The following is a 15887-nucleotide window of genomic DNA, read 5'->3' as shown; positions in this document are numbered from 1 at the left end:
CTCTGAAGGCAGCTGGTAACTGTCGGACGGCCCTGGCCCCCTCTCTGCCCCCCGACACAGAGCCCTCCTCAGAGCCTTCCCCAGACTCCAGGACTGGCCCAGGTTCCTCCCCAACCCTCCTCACTGCCCAACTCCGCTGCCAGATCCGCTGGCTGCTAGCGGGCCACAGCAATATGGATGCCAGGATTCCTAAATTGTTGGCTTTGCCAACATTACGAAAGAATAATAGAGTTGGAAGGGACCTTGGAGGTCTTCTAGTCCAACCCCCTGCTCAGGCAGGAAATCCTATAACGCTTCAGACAAGCATCTATCCGATCTCTTCTTAAAAGCTTCCACATTCTCTGAGTGTGAATCCGGGCAGGGTGTGTGTGTGTCGATTTATAATCAGACCTCTCTCGTTTTTTGTGGGACGGACGGACAGGACCGCAGCCTAGCCGCCTAGAAACCCGCAGAGGTCCGAAGTCTTCCTCCTACCCACAACCTCTGCATTCCAGAGCAAGCAGGGATTTGTTGAGGGACAGTTACGAAGAGGGCTGCTCCGCCGACACCAGCGAGATGGGCTCATCTGTGTCAGCGCCAGCTCCCTACGAGCCCGAATTCAAGTACGTTTCCTGGATTAAGACCTTGGCGGAGACCGAACGGCTTTTTGACGAGCTGTCGCAAGAAAAGCAACAGGTAGAGCGGAGACACATTGGCTTCTCTTCCCTCGGCCCTTCCTTCACGCTTCAGGCGGGACTAGAACTCACCGTCTCCTGGTGATTGACCCAAAGTCACCCAGTTGGCTTTCCCTCTTAAGGCGGGACTAGAACTCACCGTCTCCTGGTGATTGGGCCAAAGTCACCCAGTTGGCTTTCCCTCTTAAGGCGGGACTAGAACTCACCGTCTCGTGGTGATTGCGCCATAGTCGCCCACTTGGCTTTCCCTCTGAAGGCGGGACTAGAACTCACCGTCTCCTGGTGATTGCGCCATAGTCGCCCACTTGGCTTTCCCTCTTAAGGCGGGACTAGAACTCACCGTCTCCTGGTGATTGGGCCAAAGTCACCCAGTTGGCTTTCCCTCTTAAGGCGGGACTAGAACTCACCGTCTCGTGGTGATTGCGCCATAGTCGCCCACTTGGCTTTCCCTCTGAAGGCGGGACTAGAACTCACCGTCTCCTGGTGATTGCGCCATAGTCGCCCACTTGGCTTTCCCTCTTAAGGCGGGACTAGAACTCACCATCTCCTGGTGATTGCGCCATAGTCGCCCACTTGGCTTTCCCTCTGAAGGTGGGACTAGAACTCACCGTCTCCTGGTGATTGGGCCAAAGTCACCCAGTTGGCTTTCTCTCTTAAGGTGGGACTAGAACTCACCGTCTCCTGGGGATTGGGCCAAAGTCACCCAGTTGGCTTTCCCTCTTAAGGCGGGACTAGAACTCACCGTCTCCTGGGGATTGGGCCAAAGTCACCCAGTTGGCTTTCACTCTTAAGGCGGGACTAGAACTCACCGTCTCCTGGTGATTGGGCCAAAGTCACCCAGTTGGCTTTCTCTCTTAAGGCGGGACGAGAACTCACCATCTCCTGGGGATTGGGCCAAAGTCACCCAGTTGGCTTTCCCTCTGAAGGTGGGACTAGAACTCACCGTCTCCTGGTGATTGGGCCAAAGTCACCCAGTTGGCTTTCTCTCTTAAGGTGGGACGAGAACTCACCGTCTCCTGGGGATTGGGCCAAAGTCACCCAGTTGGCTTTCCCTCTGAAGGTGGGACTAGAACTCACCGTCTCCTGGTGATTGGGCCAAAGTCACCCAGTTGGCTTTCACTCTTAAGGCGGGACTAGAACTCACCGTCTCCTGGGGATTGGGCCAAAGTCACCCAGTTGGCTTTCACTCTTAAGGCGGGACTAGAACTCACCGTCTCCTGGTGATTGGGCCAAAGTCACCCAGTTGGCTTTCTCTCTTAAGGTGGGACTAGAACTCACCGTCTCCTGGTGATTGGGCCAAAGTCACCCACTTGGCTTTCTCTCTTAAGGCGGGACGAGAACTCACCATCTCCTGGTGATTGGGCCAAAGTCACCCAGTTGGGTTTCACGCTTAAGGCTGAACTAGAACTCCCCACTTTTTAAAGCATTCCCTCTTTCCCAATGTTTCCGTGCTGATAGATTGAATCCCAGCTGAGCCGAATTCCTTGCGCGGGAGGAAGGATGACTCTCCAGGCCCGGATAAATCAGGTATTCCGTCTTCTTGGGTCTCTGGGATTAAGTGCGGTGCGCCTGCCTGCAACAATTGGGGAACCGGAATTTCTACCGCTGAGCGAGACGGTTGTTAAATGAATCACGCCCGATCTTAGGACCTTTGTTGTTACGGTTTGGAAGTAAATAAATTGGTAATATTTACGTGAAATTTATTTGGCACCCATCTCGTATCCGACGACTTTGGGTGGCAAATAAATGATCTCCTTTGTTGGGCAAGACACACAGTCTTTAAATGAACCCGAATTCGGATGCTGGGCAAGTTGTAAGTGGCAAATATATTGACCCCGGCACGCTGCAATCCTGGTAAATACCGGGTGCCAAGCACCTGGATTTTGATGACATGACCCTGGGAACGCTATGACGGTCGTAAGTAAGAAGACGGATTGTAGATTCCATTTTTCCCCTCAATCGAATTTTTATTTTTTATAATCTTTATACATATCAGTGGGTGAATGGTGTGGTAACTGGGTAACATACATTTCAGTGCACAAAAATATAGTCTTATTATTCCTAAATAGTACATTTCATTTCCATTATTCCATATCTACACGTGCCTTTTAATTAGCACATTTCATTTCTGAACCATCTTTCTGTGCTTTTGTATATTAATATATAATAATTAATAAACCTATTAATATATAATTATTATTACTCCCCACTATTTTCTATCCCTATTTTAACTCCCTCCCACTTTCATATCGCTATAATATTCAAAGACGTGTTTTCCACCTATTTTGTTGTTCATATTTCCTTAGTTAAAACAAAGTCCCCCCCTTCATTCTTCCATTATTCAATATCTCTTTATACAGTTTTAGTATCAATCACAATCATTTATACTTTTAAGAGTACTTATATCCTTTTCCAGTTCTTCAATCCATACCATTCAACATGATAGCAGCGTTCCAATATCTCAGGGGTTGCCCCAAAGAAGAGGGAGTCAAGCTATTCTCCAAAGCACCTGAGGGCAGAACAAGAAGCAATGGGTGGAAACTAATCAAGGAGAGAAGCAACTTAGAACTGAGGAGAAATTTTCTGATAGTTAGAACAATTAACCAGTGGAACAACTTGCCTCCAGAAGTTGTGAATGCTCCAACACTGGAAGCCTTTAAGAAGATGTTGGATAGCCATTTGTCTGAAGTGGTGTAGGGTTTCCTGCCTAGGCAGGGGGTTGGACTAGAAGACCTCCAAGGTCCCTTCCAACTCTTGTTATTCTATTCTATTATTAATACACATGTTTAGATTAATATATATTTATATCAGATCCCTTTTTTCAGTCTTGTTGCAACCTCCAAGCAAATATCTGTAGTTCTTAAGAGTTGGCTCTCGAGCTGTGTCCATAACAGACCATGATTTCATCCAGATCACAAAAGCCTGTAAAAGCCAAACCCCGAATGTCAATTCCAGAATCATCGTGGTCTCCCCCCCGCCCCCGGATTCTCTCTGGATCCCTGAACACCTTTCTCTGAATGTTCCCCTTCAGGAAACTCTGGAGGATCGCCTGGAAAGAATCAACCGAGAACTGGGATCCATCCGCATGACCCTGAAGAGGTTCCAGGTCTTACGCACCTCCGCCAACACCTGACGATGGCCTGACTTCATCAGATGTACACACCCTCTTTATTTGCACTAAGGTTTAATAATGATGCACTCTGAAAATGCAAAGCGGTTTTGTATTTTTCTAAACTCTCCCCAGTTTTTGCAATCATGTCCTCTTTACACACACACACACACACAAACCCCGATGTTTTGTACTGAGCCACATATTTTCCAAAAAAAAACACCCTATTTTTGTTATACTGGAAGGAATCGAACTGTTGGCGGGGTTTTATTTTATTTTTATTTTTTTTGTATTTTGCTACTTTTGAAGACGTGATTTTTTGTTTTGTTTTTTTAAACAGACCCGAATTCTTTGTAAGACGCCGAGTTTTTGAGACGTTGATCGTGTCGTTGACTGATTGTGATGGTGCTCGCCACTTTTAGAGGGTAGAAGCCCAGCTTCTGCGACATACGTGCGCAGTGCGGACTTTTTTTAAAAAAAAATCGATGCTAACGGGACACACAGCTTAGGGAAGTGAGCTGCAAGGAAACATTTCTTAGCGTAACATTTTCAGAAAGGCATTTTCCTAAGCTCCTTTGCTGAGTTACAGCGCAGTGTTACCCACAAAGGAATCGAGGAAGGTTGGGGGGGGGGAACCCTCTTTTTCAGTATCCATCCCATTGCCTTCCAGGGAGTCCGAAGTTCTCTTTTTAAACCACTAGCTTTTATTCGGCATGTTTTGTCACGGAAGTATGAATTAAAATTAAGTGTCTAAAGTGAAGTTGTTTGGACCGTGGTTTTTTAAACCCTCCGTTGCTTCCTTCTTGCCTTTGCCATCACAGTTTGAAGCCCAGGTAATTGTGCTATGCACAGTTCCCCCTAATGGTAAAGGTTTTTCAGTGCGTATGTGACACCGAACCAGGTTGGTCTGTCTATCCTATCTAGATATAGATTAGATAGATTATAGATAGATGAGGGAGAGGAATACAGACAGACAGACAGACAGAGGTAGAACGATTAGATAGATTAGATAGATAGATAGATAGATAGATAGATAGATAGATATATAGATAGATAGATAGATAAGGAGGTAGAGAGGATTGATAGATGAGATTGATTAGATAGGGAGGTTGAGAGAATAGATAGATGAGATTGATTGGATAGATATGGATGGATGGATAGATAGATAGATAGATAGACAGACAGACAGATAGATAGATAGATAGATAGATAGATAGATAGATAGATAGATAGATAGATAGATAAGGAGGTAGAGAGGATTGATAGATGAGATTGATTAGATAGGGAGGTAGAGAGATAGGGAGGTAGAGAGAATAGATAGATGAGATTGATTGGATAGATATGGATGGATGGATGGATGGATGGATGGATGGATGGATGGATGGATGGATAGATAGATAGATAGATAGATAGAATAGATAGATGAGATTGATTAGATTAGATAGATAGATAGATAGATAAATAAGGAGGTAGAGAGAATAGATAGATGAGATTGATTAGATATAAGATAGATAGATAGATAGATAGATAGATAGATAGATGATAGATAAAATAGATAGATAAGGAGGTAGAGAGAATAGATGAGATTGATTAGATATAGATAGATAGATAGATAGATAGATAGATAGATAGATAGATAAGGAGGTAGATAGAATAGATAGATGAGATTGATTAGATTAGATAGATAGATAGATAGATAGATAGATAAATAAGGAGGTAGAGAGAATAGATAGATGAGATTGATTAGATATAGATAGATAGATAAGGAGGTAGAGAGAATAGATAGATGAGATTGATTAGATAAATATAGATAGATAGATAGATAAAATAGATAGATAGATAGATAGATAGATAGATAAGGAGGTAGAGAGAATAGATAGATGAGATTGATTAGATAAATATATAGATAGATAGATAGATAGATAAAATAGATAGATAGATAGATAGATAGATAGATAGATAGATAGATAGATAGATAGATAGATATTCCCTGCTTTCAATTTTGCTTCCTCTCGGAAGACGTAGCCTGCAAAGGATTTCTCTAGATTAATCGGCCTTCGTTTGCAGCCAATTGCTGCCTCTTGTTTTGTTTTTGTTTTTTAATTTATTTGAAGCTATGTGCCCTTCTCTGATTCTCCAGCCAAACTAATCTTCCCGGGGATAATTGATGTACCCTTCTGGTTTCCAATTTCAGACAGGCTATTATCTCTGCCTCCGTCCTTCCTTTGCGGCTTTAAATTTGCTCCTGACAAACTCACTTCATCGCTGGCTGGCTTTTATTATCACCGGGGTAATTCAGGAAGCTGAGTCATGAAATTGTTTGTGTGTGTGTGTGTGTGTGTGTGTCTAGCCCCAAGAACACTCCCATTAAAGGGGATTTGAGGCTCCTTTATTTTGGTTTTCTTCTGTTGTTAACGGCATGGAAGAATCTGGATTTAAGGCTTCAGAATGCAATCCACAGGGTGGAGGGAAAGCATGAGATTTGGATGGAGAAAGATGGTGGGGAGGAGGAGAAAGTCTTCAAGCTTTCTCTTAATCTATACCACTTCCTGTTTTTTTTAATTATTTTAATATCTTGCAGTTAACGGAGAAGGGTTTTTAGTCCGATACCTTCACCGTTAGGCCTGATAACAGGACTCCCATCCCAAGTCCATTTTTTCCCCTGTTGCATCAATATTTGGAATAAAAATCCAGTTTGCACCAAATTGGGAGCAATTGCTGTTTTTTTATTTTAAATATATTTTTAAAAAACCCTGCCTTTATTTTATATATGTATAAATAAGGCAGCAAAGATCCGTAATATTCCTTCTTGCTCATTTATCTTCTCTTCACCAATCCTTGCAACAAATACATTCACTCAGCCGTTCCCATGCCTTGTCAATTCGTGCCGCGTAACCATGGCTTGTTCATAAGCCACCATTGCTGGCACAGCTGCAGTTTCCCCCTCCATGGCACAGCAGCCTTCTCCAGATGTGCAGAGAATCCACCCCCCCATCACACCCATCATGCCTAGTCTTGGGAGGGGCAGAGCAGGTATCCTGGACTTGTGTGTGTGTGTGTGTATGTGTGTGTGTGTATGAGTGAGTGTATGCATTCTTCGCTCCCTTTCCCAGGGACCCCAAATCCAGGGGGAAGGTGAGGGCGGGCGCAAAACGATTTGGGTCTGGGGTCAAGCCCAGCTGCAATTTTCCCTCCTTGGCAAATCTGGCTTCTCCAGATGTGCAGAGAAGCACCCATCACCCACAGCCTTGGGTGGGGCCGAGCAGGTTTCTCTTTGTATGAGTGTGTTTCTGTGTGTCTCTCTGTGTGTTATGCATGTGTGTTTTGTGTATGCGTGTGTGTTTTATGTACGTCTGTTTTATATGTGTGGGGGGGTTTATGTATGAGTCTCTATGTGTCTGTTATGCATGTCTGTGTGTGTGTGTGTGTGAGCATGTATGCATCTTTCTCCTCAAGCAATGGGTGGGAACTAATCGAGGGGAGAAGCAACTTAGAACCAAGGAGAAATTTCCTGACAGTGAGAACAATTAATCAGTGGAACTCCCTGCCTCTAGAAGTTGTGAATGCAACAACACTGGAAGTCTTTAAGAAGAGGTTGGATAGCCATTTGTCTGAAACAGTGTAGGGTTTCCTGCTTAGACGGGGTTGGACTAGAAGACCTCCAAGGTCCCTTCCAACTCTCCTATCCTATCCCATATTCTATTCTATACTCTATTCTATATACTATATTATGTTCTCTGTTCTATATTCTATCTGTTCTAATTCTATTCTGTTCCACTCCAAACTGTTTTCTATCCTATCCAGTTCTGCTCACCACAATATTAAAAAAAATGTGTTTTTAAGAAGATGTTGGATAGCCATTTGTCTGAAGTGGTGTAGGGTTTCCTGCCTAGGCAGGGGGTTGGACTAGAAGACCTCCAAGGTCCCTCCCAACTCTGTTATTCTATTCCATCGCGTCCCATTCTATTCTATTCTCCTTCCTTCTTTCCTTGTTCTATTCTATTCTTTCCTATTTCTATTCCATTCTATTCTCCTTCCTTCTTTCCTTGTTCTATTCTATTCTTTCCTATTTCTATTCCATTCTATTCTCCTTCCTTCTTTCCTTGTTCTATTCTATTATTTCCTATTTCTATTCCATTCTATTCTCCTTCCTTCTTTCCTTGTTCTATTCTATTCTTTCCTTGTTCTATTCTATTCTTTCCTATTTCTATTCCATTCTATTCTCCTTCCTTCCTTCCTTGTTCTATTCTATTCTTTCCTATTTCTATTCTATTCTCCTTCCTTCTTTCCTTGTTCTATTCTATTCTTTCCTTGTTCTATTCTATTCTTTCCTATTTCTATTCCATTCTATTCTCCTTCCTTCTTTCCTTGTTCTATTCTTTCATATTTCTATTCTATTCTTTCATATTTCTATTCTATTTTATTCTATTCTCCTTCCTTCTTCCCTTGTTCTATTCTATTCTTTCATATTTCTATTCTATTTTATTCTATTCGATTCTCCTTCCTTCTTTCCTTGTTCTATTCTTTCATATTTCTATTCTATTCTTTCATATTTCTATTCTATTTTATTCTATTCTCCTTCCTTCTTCCCTTGTTCTATTCTATTCTTTCATATTTCTATTCTATTTTATTCTATTCGATTCTCCTTCCTTCTTTCCTTGTTCTATTCTTTCATATTTCTATTCCATTCTATTCCTCCCACTTTCCCAAAGACCCCCCCCCCCAATCTCCTGACTCCGAGCCCAGCTGCAGTTGGCTCGGTGGCCGCCAGAGGCCGCCCGAGAGCCGCCGCCGCCCGGGCTTCTCGGGGCGCAGCTGGAGCGACCCAGCTGCGCTGGCGGCGGCAACGGCAGCGGCGGCCGCAAAGCGGGAATGCGCGCAAAGCAGGAGGAAGTGGGAGCCTCCGCCGCCGCCGCTGCAACCCTCCGGCCCGAGCTGTCAAACCGGTCGCCGCCGCAGCGGAGCAGGAGGAGGAGGAGGAGGAAGGCGGGCGGGCGCTGCAGCTGCGGGGCGCTGCCTCCTTGCATGGAGCCCGCCGGGCAGGCCAGCCCCGACGGCCGCCCAGCCCCGGCCAGGGGGTCCCGCTAGCTCCCGGGGGCGGCAGCAGGAGGCGGAGGAGCCCCGGGGGCCGCTCCCGCCCCCCCCCCCAACACGAGAAGCGATGCCCGGGCGCGGAGGTGAGTCTTCTTCCCAAGCGGGCAGAGGTGGGGAAGGGGCTTCGGCGGGCAGGTGGGCAGGGGAGGGGTCCCGGGAGGTTGGAGGGGGGCGTCCCCCGGTGGGAGAAGCGAGTGGAGGAGGAGGGGGGTCTTTGCAGGAGCCTAAGCCTCCCACCCACCCCCCAATTCCAACCGTTGCAGCACCCTAAGTCTCCCACCCCCCTAATTCCACCCATTGCAACACCCTAATAACTCTCCCACCCCCCAATTCCATCCATTGTAACACCTTAAGTCTCCCACCCCCTAATTTCACCCATTGCAACACCCTAATAATTCTCCCACCCCCCAATTCCACCCATTGTAATACTGTAAGTCTCCCACCCCCCCAATTTCACCCATTGCAACACCTTAAGTCTCCCACCCCCCTAATTTCACCCATTGCAGGACCCTAATAATTCTCCCACCCCCCAATTCCACCCATTGTAATACTGTAAGTCTCCCACTCCCCTAATTCCACCCATTGCAACACCCTAAGTCTCCCACCCCCCTAATTTCACCCATTGCAGGACCCTAATAACTCTCCCACCCCCCTAATTCCACCCATTGTAATACTGTAAGTCTCCCACCCCTCCAATTTCACCCATTGTAACACCTTAAGTCTCCCACCCCCTAATTTCACCCATTGCAACACCCTAATAATTCTCCCACCCCCCAATTCCACCCATTGTAATACTGTAAGTCTCCCACCCCCCTAATTTCACCCATTGCAGGACCCTAATAACTCTCCCACCCCCCTAATTCCACCCATTGTAATACTGTAAGTCTCCCACCCCCCTAATTCCACCCATTGCAGGACCCTAATAACTCTCCCACCCCCCTAATTCCACCCATTGTAACACCGTAAGTCTCCCACCCCCAATTCCACCCATTGCAACACCCTAATAACTCTCCCACCCCCTAATTCCACCCATTGTAATACTGTAAGTCTCCCACCCCCCCAAATTCCACCCATTGTAACACCGTAAATCTGCCACCCCCCAATTCCACCCATTGCAGGACCCTAATAACTCTCCCCCCCCCCAATTCCACCCATTGTAACACCGTAAGTCTCCCACCCACCCCCAATTCCACCCATTGCCGGACCCTAACCCTCCCACCCAGCCCCAATTCCAGCCGTGGCAAAGAACCCCTTTGGAGGGGGTGCGATTTCCAGCATTCCCCCCACTCCCACCCCTCAAAAGGGTAGGAGGGTCTCAAGAGGAAGCAAAAGACCCCTGACAAAGCTGGCATTTTGTAAACACCGCCCCAAAAGATCTGGATTTGGGGGAACTGCCCAGTTGGGGACCTGGGAAGGGCGGCGGGGGTGCCAATGGGACACCCCCCCTCCCGGAGGGCTCATTTGGCACCCCTGCTCTGACACCCCACCTTCCCCCCCCCCCCGCAGCTGGAATGGTGCAAGAGCGGGGTGCAGATGGTGTTTCTTTCTTTGGGGAGGGGCCGAGTGCTTCAGCCTCCTTGAAATGAAGGGGAATCTCCAGGCATTTCACCCCTCCCCTTCTCACTGACCCCTCCTCAGCTGAGCTACCACCACTAAGGGAATCCTAGCCAGATGTGGCTTTGAGATGAGGCCGTTGCGTTAATAAACTTGCATCGCGGGGGGGGGGGGGTGCATCGGACCTTAGGAGAAGGGGAGGTCTGTCTAGATGATCTCTTGTTTTCCCCCCTCCACACACACACACACACCTTCCAAGCTCCTGCAGCTTTTCCTTGCCAGGGGTGACGAAAAAGAACCAAAAAATTAGAATAAGATTAAAAAAAAAAAAAACAGATTAACAGAGTTGGAAGGGACCTTGGAGGTCATCTAGTCCAACCCCCTCCGCCATGCCCCAGTCCAGTCTCTTCTTAAAAACCTCCAGTGTTGGAGCATCGGCAACTTCTAGGGGCCAGCCATTCCACTGGTTAAATCGGAACTTCTCCTTGGTTCTAGCTGGCTTCTCTCCTTGATTAGTTTCCCTCCATCGCTCGTCAAAGGGGATTACGTGACCCCCGGGGGGTCTGAAGTATGAACCAGTGGCTAAGCACCCAGATGAAAATCACATGGCACACCCCACCCAACCCCCCGCCCCAGGGATGATGCAAAGGTTGTCGGGTGCGACAAATGGTCGTAAGTCACATCTTTCAGTGCCGTTGTAACTTAGGTCACTAAATGAAGTGTCGGAAGTCGAGGCCTAGCTTTATTCCCAAGCATTTCCCTCCCCCCCTTTCTCTGTGTATCCCTCTCCCCTCCTCTCTCCCCCTCCCTCTCTCTGTATCTCTTTCTCTCTCTGTATCCCTCCCTCCCTCCCTCCCTCTCTCTATCTATCGATCTCTCTCGTTCTCTCCCTATATCCCTCCCTCTCCCCCTCTCTCTTTCTCTCTCTCTGTATCTCTCTCTCCCCTCTCCCTCTCTCTGTATCTCTTTCTCTCTCTGTATCCCTCCCTCTCTCTCTCTCTATCGATCTCTCTCTCTCTTTCTCTCCCTGTATCCCTCCCTCTCCCCCTCTCTCTTTCTCTCGCTCTCGCTGTATCTCTCTCTCCCCCCTCCCTCTCTCTGTATCTCTTTCTATCTCTCCCTCCCTCCCCCTCTCTCTTTCTCTCTCTCTCTGTATCTCTCTCTCCCCCTCCCTCTCTCTGTATCTCTTTCTCTCTCTGTATCCCTCCCTCCCTCCCTCCCTCTCTCTATCTATCGATCTCTCTCGTTCTCTCCCTATATCCCTCCCTCTCCCCCTCTCTCTTTCTCTCTCTCTGTATCTCTCTCTCCCCTCTCCCTCTCTCTGTATCTCTCTCTCTGTATCCCTCCCTCTCTCTCTCTCTATCGATCTCTCTCTCTCTTTCTCTCCCTGTATCCCTCCCTCTCCCCCTCTCTCTTTCTCTCGCTCTCGCTGTATCTCTCTCTCCCCTCTCCCTCTCTCTGTATCTCTTTCTCTCTCTGTATCCCTCCCCCTCTCTCTTTCTCTTTCTCTCTCTCTGTATCTCTCTCCCCTCCCTCTCTCTGTATCTCTTTCTCTCTCTGTATCCCTCCCTCCCTCCCTCTCTATCTATCGATCTCTCTCTCTTTCTCTCCCTATATCCCTCCCTCTCCCCCCTCTCTCTCTCTGTATCTCTCTCCCCTCTCCCTCTCTCTGTATCTCTTTCTCTCTCTGTATCCCTCCCTCCCTCCCCCTCTCTCTATCTATCGATCTCTCTTTCTCTCCCTATATCCCTCCCTCTCCCCTTTCTCTTTCTCTCTCTCTCTCTGTATCTCTCTCTCCCCTCTCCCTCTCTCTGTATCTTTCTCTCTCTGTATCCCTCCCTCCCTCTCTCTGTATCTATCGATCTCTCTCTCTCTCTTTCTCTCCCTGTATCCCTCCCTCTCCCCCCTCTCTCAGTATCTCTCTCTCCCCTCTCCCTCTCTCTGTATCTCTTTCTCTCTCTGTATCCCTCCCTCCCTCCCCCCTCTATGTGTGTGTGTGTACCTCTCTCTCCCCCTCTCCCTCTCCCTCCCTCTCCCCCCCTCTCCCCCCCTCTCCCCCTCCCTCCCTCCCGCCCTCCCTCCCCCTCCCTCCCTCTCTCTCCCTCCCTCCCTCCCTCCCTCCCTCTCTCTCTCTCTCTCTCTCTCTCTCTCTCAGGAATAAAAGTTGGTTCGCATTCTGTGGGAGTTGCTGAGATCTTGGCTTAGTGAATGTTGGTTTTAAGCCGGTGTGGCTCAGCGCAGGGCCTGGACGAATCCCATTAGTCACGGTTTAATCATCAGTCCTCACAAGGGCACCGACTCAGAACCCAATCGACCGGTTTTGGACTGGACAGGATTGTGTTACACAAGCGTTCTTTTTCCTTTTGTTGTTGTTGAGGAATTTAGCTAAGTGATGGATGGACAGGCTCTTCGCTCGGAAGAAAAATTGATTTTGGAAATGTCTTTACATCTCCTTGGTTATGGAATTGAGCCTTTGATTTCTCCCTTCATTTTTACCTTTGCAAACTATGGTGGGTTTCCTTCCTTCCTTCCTTCCTTCCTTCCTTCCTTCCTTCCTTCCTTCCATCCATCCATCCATCCATCATCTTCCTTCCATCCTTCCCCTCTCTCACATCTTTCTTTCCTTCCTTCCTTCTATCATCTTCCTTCATTCTCCCTATCATCTCTTTCTTTCCTTCCTTCCTTCCTTCTTTTCTTCCTTCCTTCCTTCTGTCATCTTCCTTCCTTCCTTCCTTCTGTCATCTTCCTTCCTTCCTGTCTTCCTTCTCTCTATCATCTCTTTCTTTCCTTCCAGCAATTAGTTATCAGAATCCTAATCTCCTCCAGCATTTTAATTAAAAAAACAATGAGAGGGGAGGAGGGAGAGAGAGAGAAAGAGGGAAGGAGAGAGAGAGGGAGGGAGAGCGAGAGAGAAAGGGGGGGAGAGAGAGAAAGGGAGGGAGAGAGAGAAAGAGAGGGAGGGAGGGAGGGAAAAAGAGAAAGGGAGGGAGGAGGGAAAGAAAGAGAGAGGGAGGGGGAGAGAGAAAGAGGGGGAGAGAGGGTGGGAGAGAAAGAGAGAAAGGGGAGAGAAGGGGGGAGAGAGAGAAAGAGAGGGAGGGAAAAAGACAGAGGGAGGGAGGAGGGAGAGAAAGAGAGAGGGAGGGAGAGAGAAAGAGGGGGAGAGAAAGGGGGAGAGAGAAAGGGAGGGAGGGAAAAAGAGAGAGGGAGGGAGGAGGGAGAGAAAGAGAGAGGGAGGGAAAGAGAGAAAGAGGGAGAGAAAGAGGGAGGGAGGGAGGGAAAAAGAGAAAGGGAGGGAGGAGGGAGAGAAAGAGAGAGGGAGGGAGAGAGAGAAAGAGGGGAAGAGAGGGAGAGGGTGGGAGAGAGAGAAAGGGGAGAAAGGGGGGAGAGAGAGAAAGAGAGGGAGGGAGGGGAAAAGAGAGAGGGAGGGAGGAGGGAGAGACAGAGAGAGGGAGGGAGAGAGAAAGAGTGGGAGAGATGGAGAGAAAGAGGGGGAGAGAAAGGGGGAGAGAGAAAGGGAGGGAGGGAAAAAGAGAGAGGGAGGGAGGAGGGAGAGAAAGAGAGAGGGAAGGAAAGAGAGAAAGAGGGAGAGAAGGAGGGAGAAAAGAGCAAAAGAGGGAGGGAGGGAGAGAAAGAGAGAAAGGGTGAGAGAGGGATAGAGAAAGAGGGAAGGAGGGAAAGAGAAAGAGAATGAGAGAGAGAGATGGATGTAAAACATTGGGGGGGGGGGAGAGGAGCTATTGCTAAAACTCAGGGAGAGGAAAGCCAAATCACACCATTAACTTTCTCCCCTCCCACCACTCAAAAGCGCCATCCATATCCATGTTTTGTAGCTTAATCACATTGAAAACTCCATCACCAACTTTTTAATTAAAGGGCCCAGCAGATGCTGGTTTTAATGGGCACGGCTGCGTGCACAACTGCCTTGAGGATTGGGAAGGGGGGAAATTTTCATATTTCAGATGCGGATTTTTCTCCCTTAATGGTCCTTGGCTGCTTTCTGAAGAGCTTCGAGTAACAGCTGTTGGTTCTTTGTGTGTGTGTGTGTGTGTGTTTTGCTGATTTTTTTTGCCGACGTTTCATTACCCAAACTAGATAGCATTATATCAATGCTAGTCAAACACAAACTTTGATAAAGATAAAGGTTCCCCTCGCACACATGTGCTAGTCGTTCCCGGCTCTAGGGGGCGCTGCTCATCTCCATGTCAAAGCCAGCGCTGTCCGAAGACACCTCGGTGGTCATGTGGCCGGCACGACACAACGCCGAAGGCGCACGGGACGCCGTTCCCTTCCCACCAAAGGTGGCTCCTATTTTTCTACTTGCATTTTTCACCTGCTTTCGAACTGCTAGGTTGGCAGAAGCTGGGACAAGTCACGGGAGCTCCCTCCGTTAAGCGGCGCTGGGGATTCGAACCGCCGAACTGCCGACCTTCCTGATCGACAAGCTCAGCCTCTTAGCCCACTGAGCCACCGTGTCTCTCCAAACATTGATAATCTTTTTATTTTACCAATGATTATGGATCTATTTTAGTTTGGGGCCGTGCAGATAATGTCACCAAGGAAGTGTCTTTTTTTTTAAAAAAATTTGGGGTGGGCTGTAATAATCTCTTCCAAGTGTTTGGACACTTTCTCCAATTTTCCGGAGACTCGGAACAAATATTTCTGCCTTTCCTTCTCTTCTATTTTGATTTATTGGCGCAGGGCTGTGACTTTCCAACTTAACAGGCTTTAGCCATGCTCCTGTTTCCTCCTCTGCTCCTTTCCTCCGTAAATGAGTTACTCACTGGGGAGGAGTGGGATTCTCCCAGCGGGGAAAGGTGGATGTTTTAAGACGGCAGACTTTAATTAGTTTAAAAGGTGTCCTTGCAAGTGCCTCATAAAAATGACAATTTTTTGTAATCCCAAAGAGTGGGAAAGAAAAAGAAAATGACCGTAAGACCTTTCTTGGAAGAGATTTCTCAGTCTGGGGAAAGATACACGCCTCTTTTAGGATAATGAGGGTATTCCTCGACTTCCAACGGTCGTTCTAGCCACCGTTCGCACGTACAACGCCGCTGAAAAAATTGACATCCTCTGTGGTTCACTTTTACGACCGTTGCAATACCCCCCATGGATTAAATGGATTAAAATTCAGAACAAACATACATACATACATACATACATACATACATACATACATACATACATACATACATAGTTTCACAACCCCTGGTATGCCCAAATATGGGAGGAAGCTCACTGCTTCCATTCTCTGTCTATCGGCTCGTCACAAGAGACCAGGCAGAAACCCAACATTTTTACTATTGCCTTTGTTACATTTGTTACATTTGTGTTGTATTTGTGCTGATAAATAAACAAATAAAGGGAGACTAGTATAGATCTATTTCAAGCTATTTAGCTCTCATCAGCTAGCCATACCCTTACTGGGATTCGAACCTGGGCTGTATGGGTAGCTAAGG

The 15887-nt window shown here is 47.4% G+C and overlaps 1 protein-coding gene across 1 annotated transcript in view; it reads left to right on the top strand.

The window, feature by feature from the left end:
- Positions 1 to 4543, top strand: part of MPHOSPH9 (M-phase phosphoprotein 9) — a 44352-nt gene extending 39809 nt beyond the window's left edge. Inside the window, exons 23-25 of the mRNA XM_032229492.1 lie at positions 422 to 675; positions 2133 to 2201; positions 3706 to 4543. Of these exons, the coding sequence (XP_032085383.1) occupies positions 422 to 675; positions 2133 to 2201; positions 3706 to 3807 (425 nt within the window). The 3' untranslated portion in view covers positions 3808 to 4543. The remainder of the gene's footprint in view (positions 1 to 421; positions 676 to 2132; positions 2202 to 3705) is intronic.
- Positions 4544 to 15887: the final 11344 nt, after the last annotated feature.

This window comes from Thamnophis elegans, chromosome 13 (assembly GCF_009769535.1).
Source record: "Thamnophis elegans isolate rThaEle1 chromosome 13, rThaEle1.pri, whole genome shotgun sequence".
NCBI lineage: Eukaryota > Metazoa > Chordata > Lepidosauria > Squamata > Colubridae > Thamnophis > Thamnophis elegans.
The sequence above is the reverse complement of the archived record's forward strand: the minus strand, read 5'-3'. Positions and strand labels throughout refer to the sequence as shown.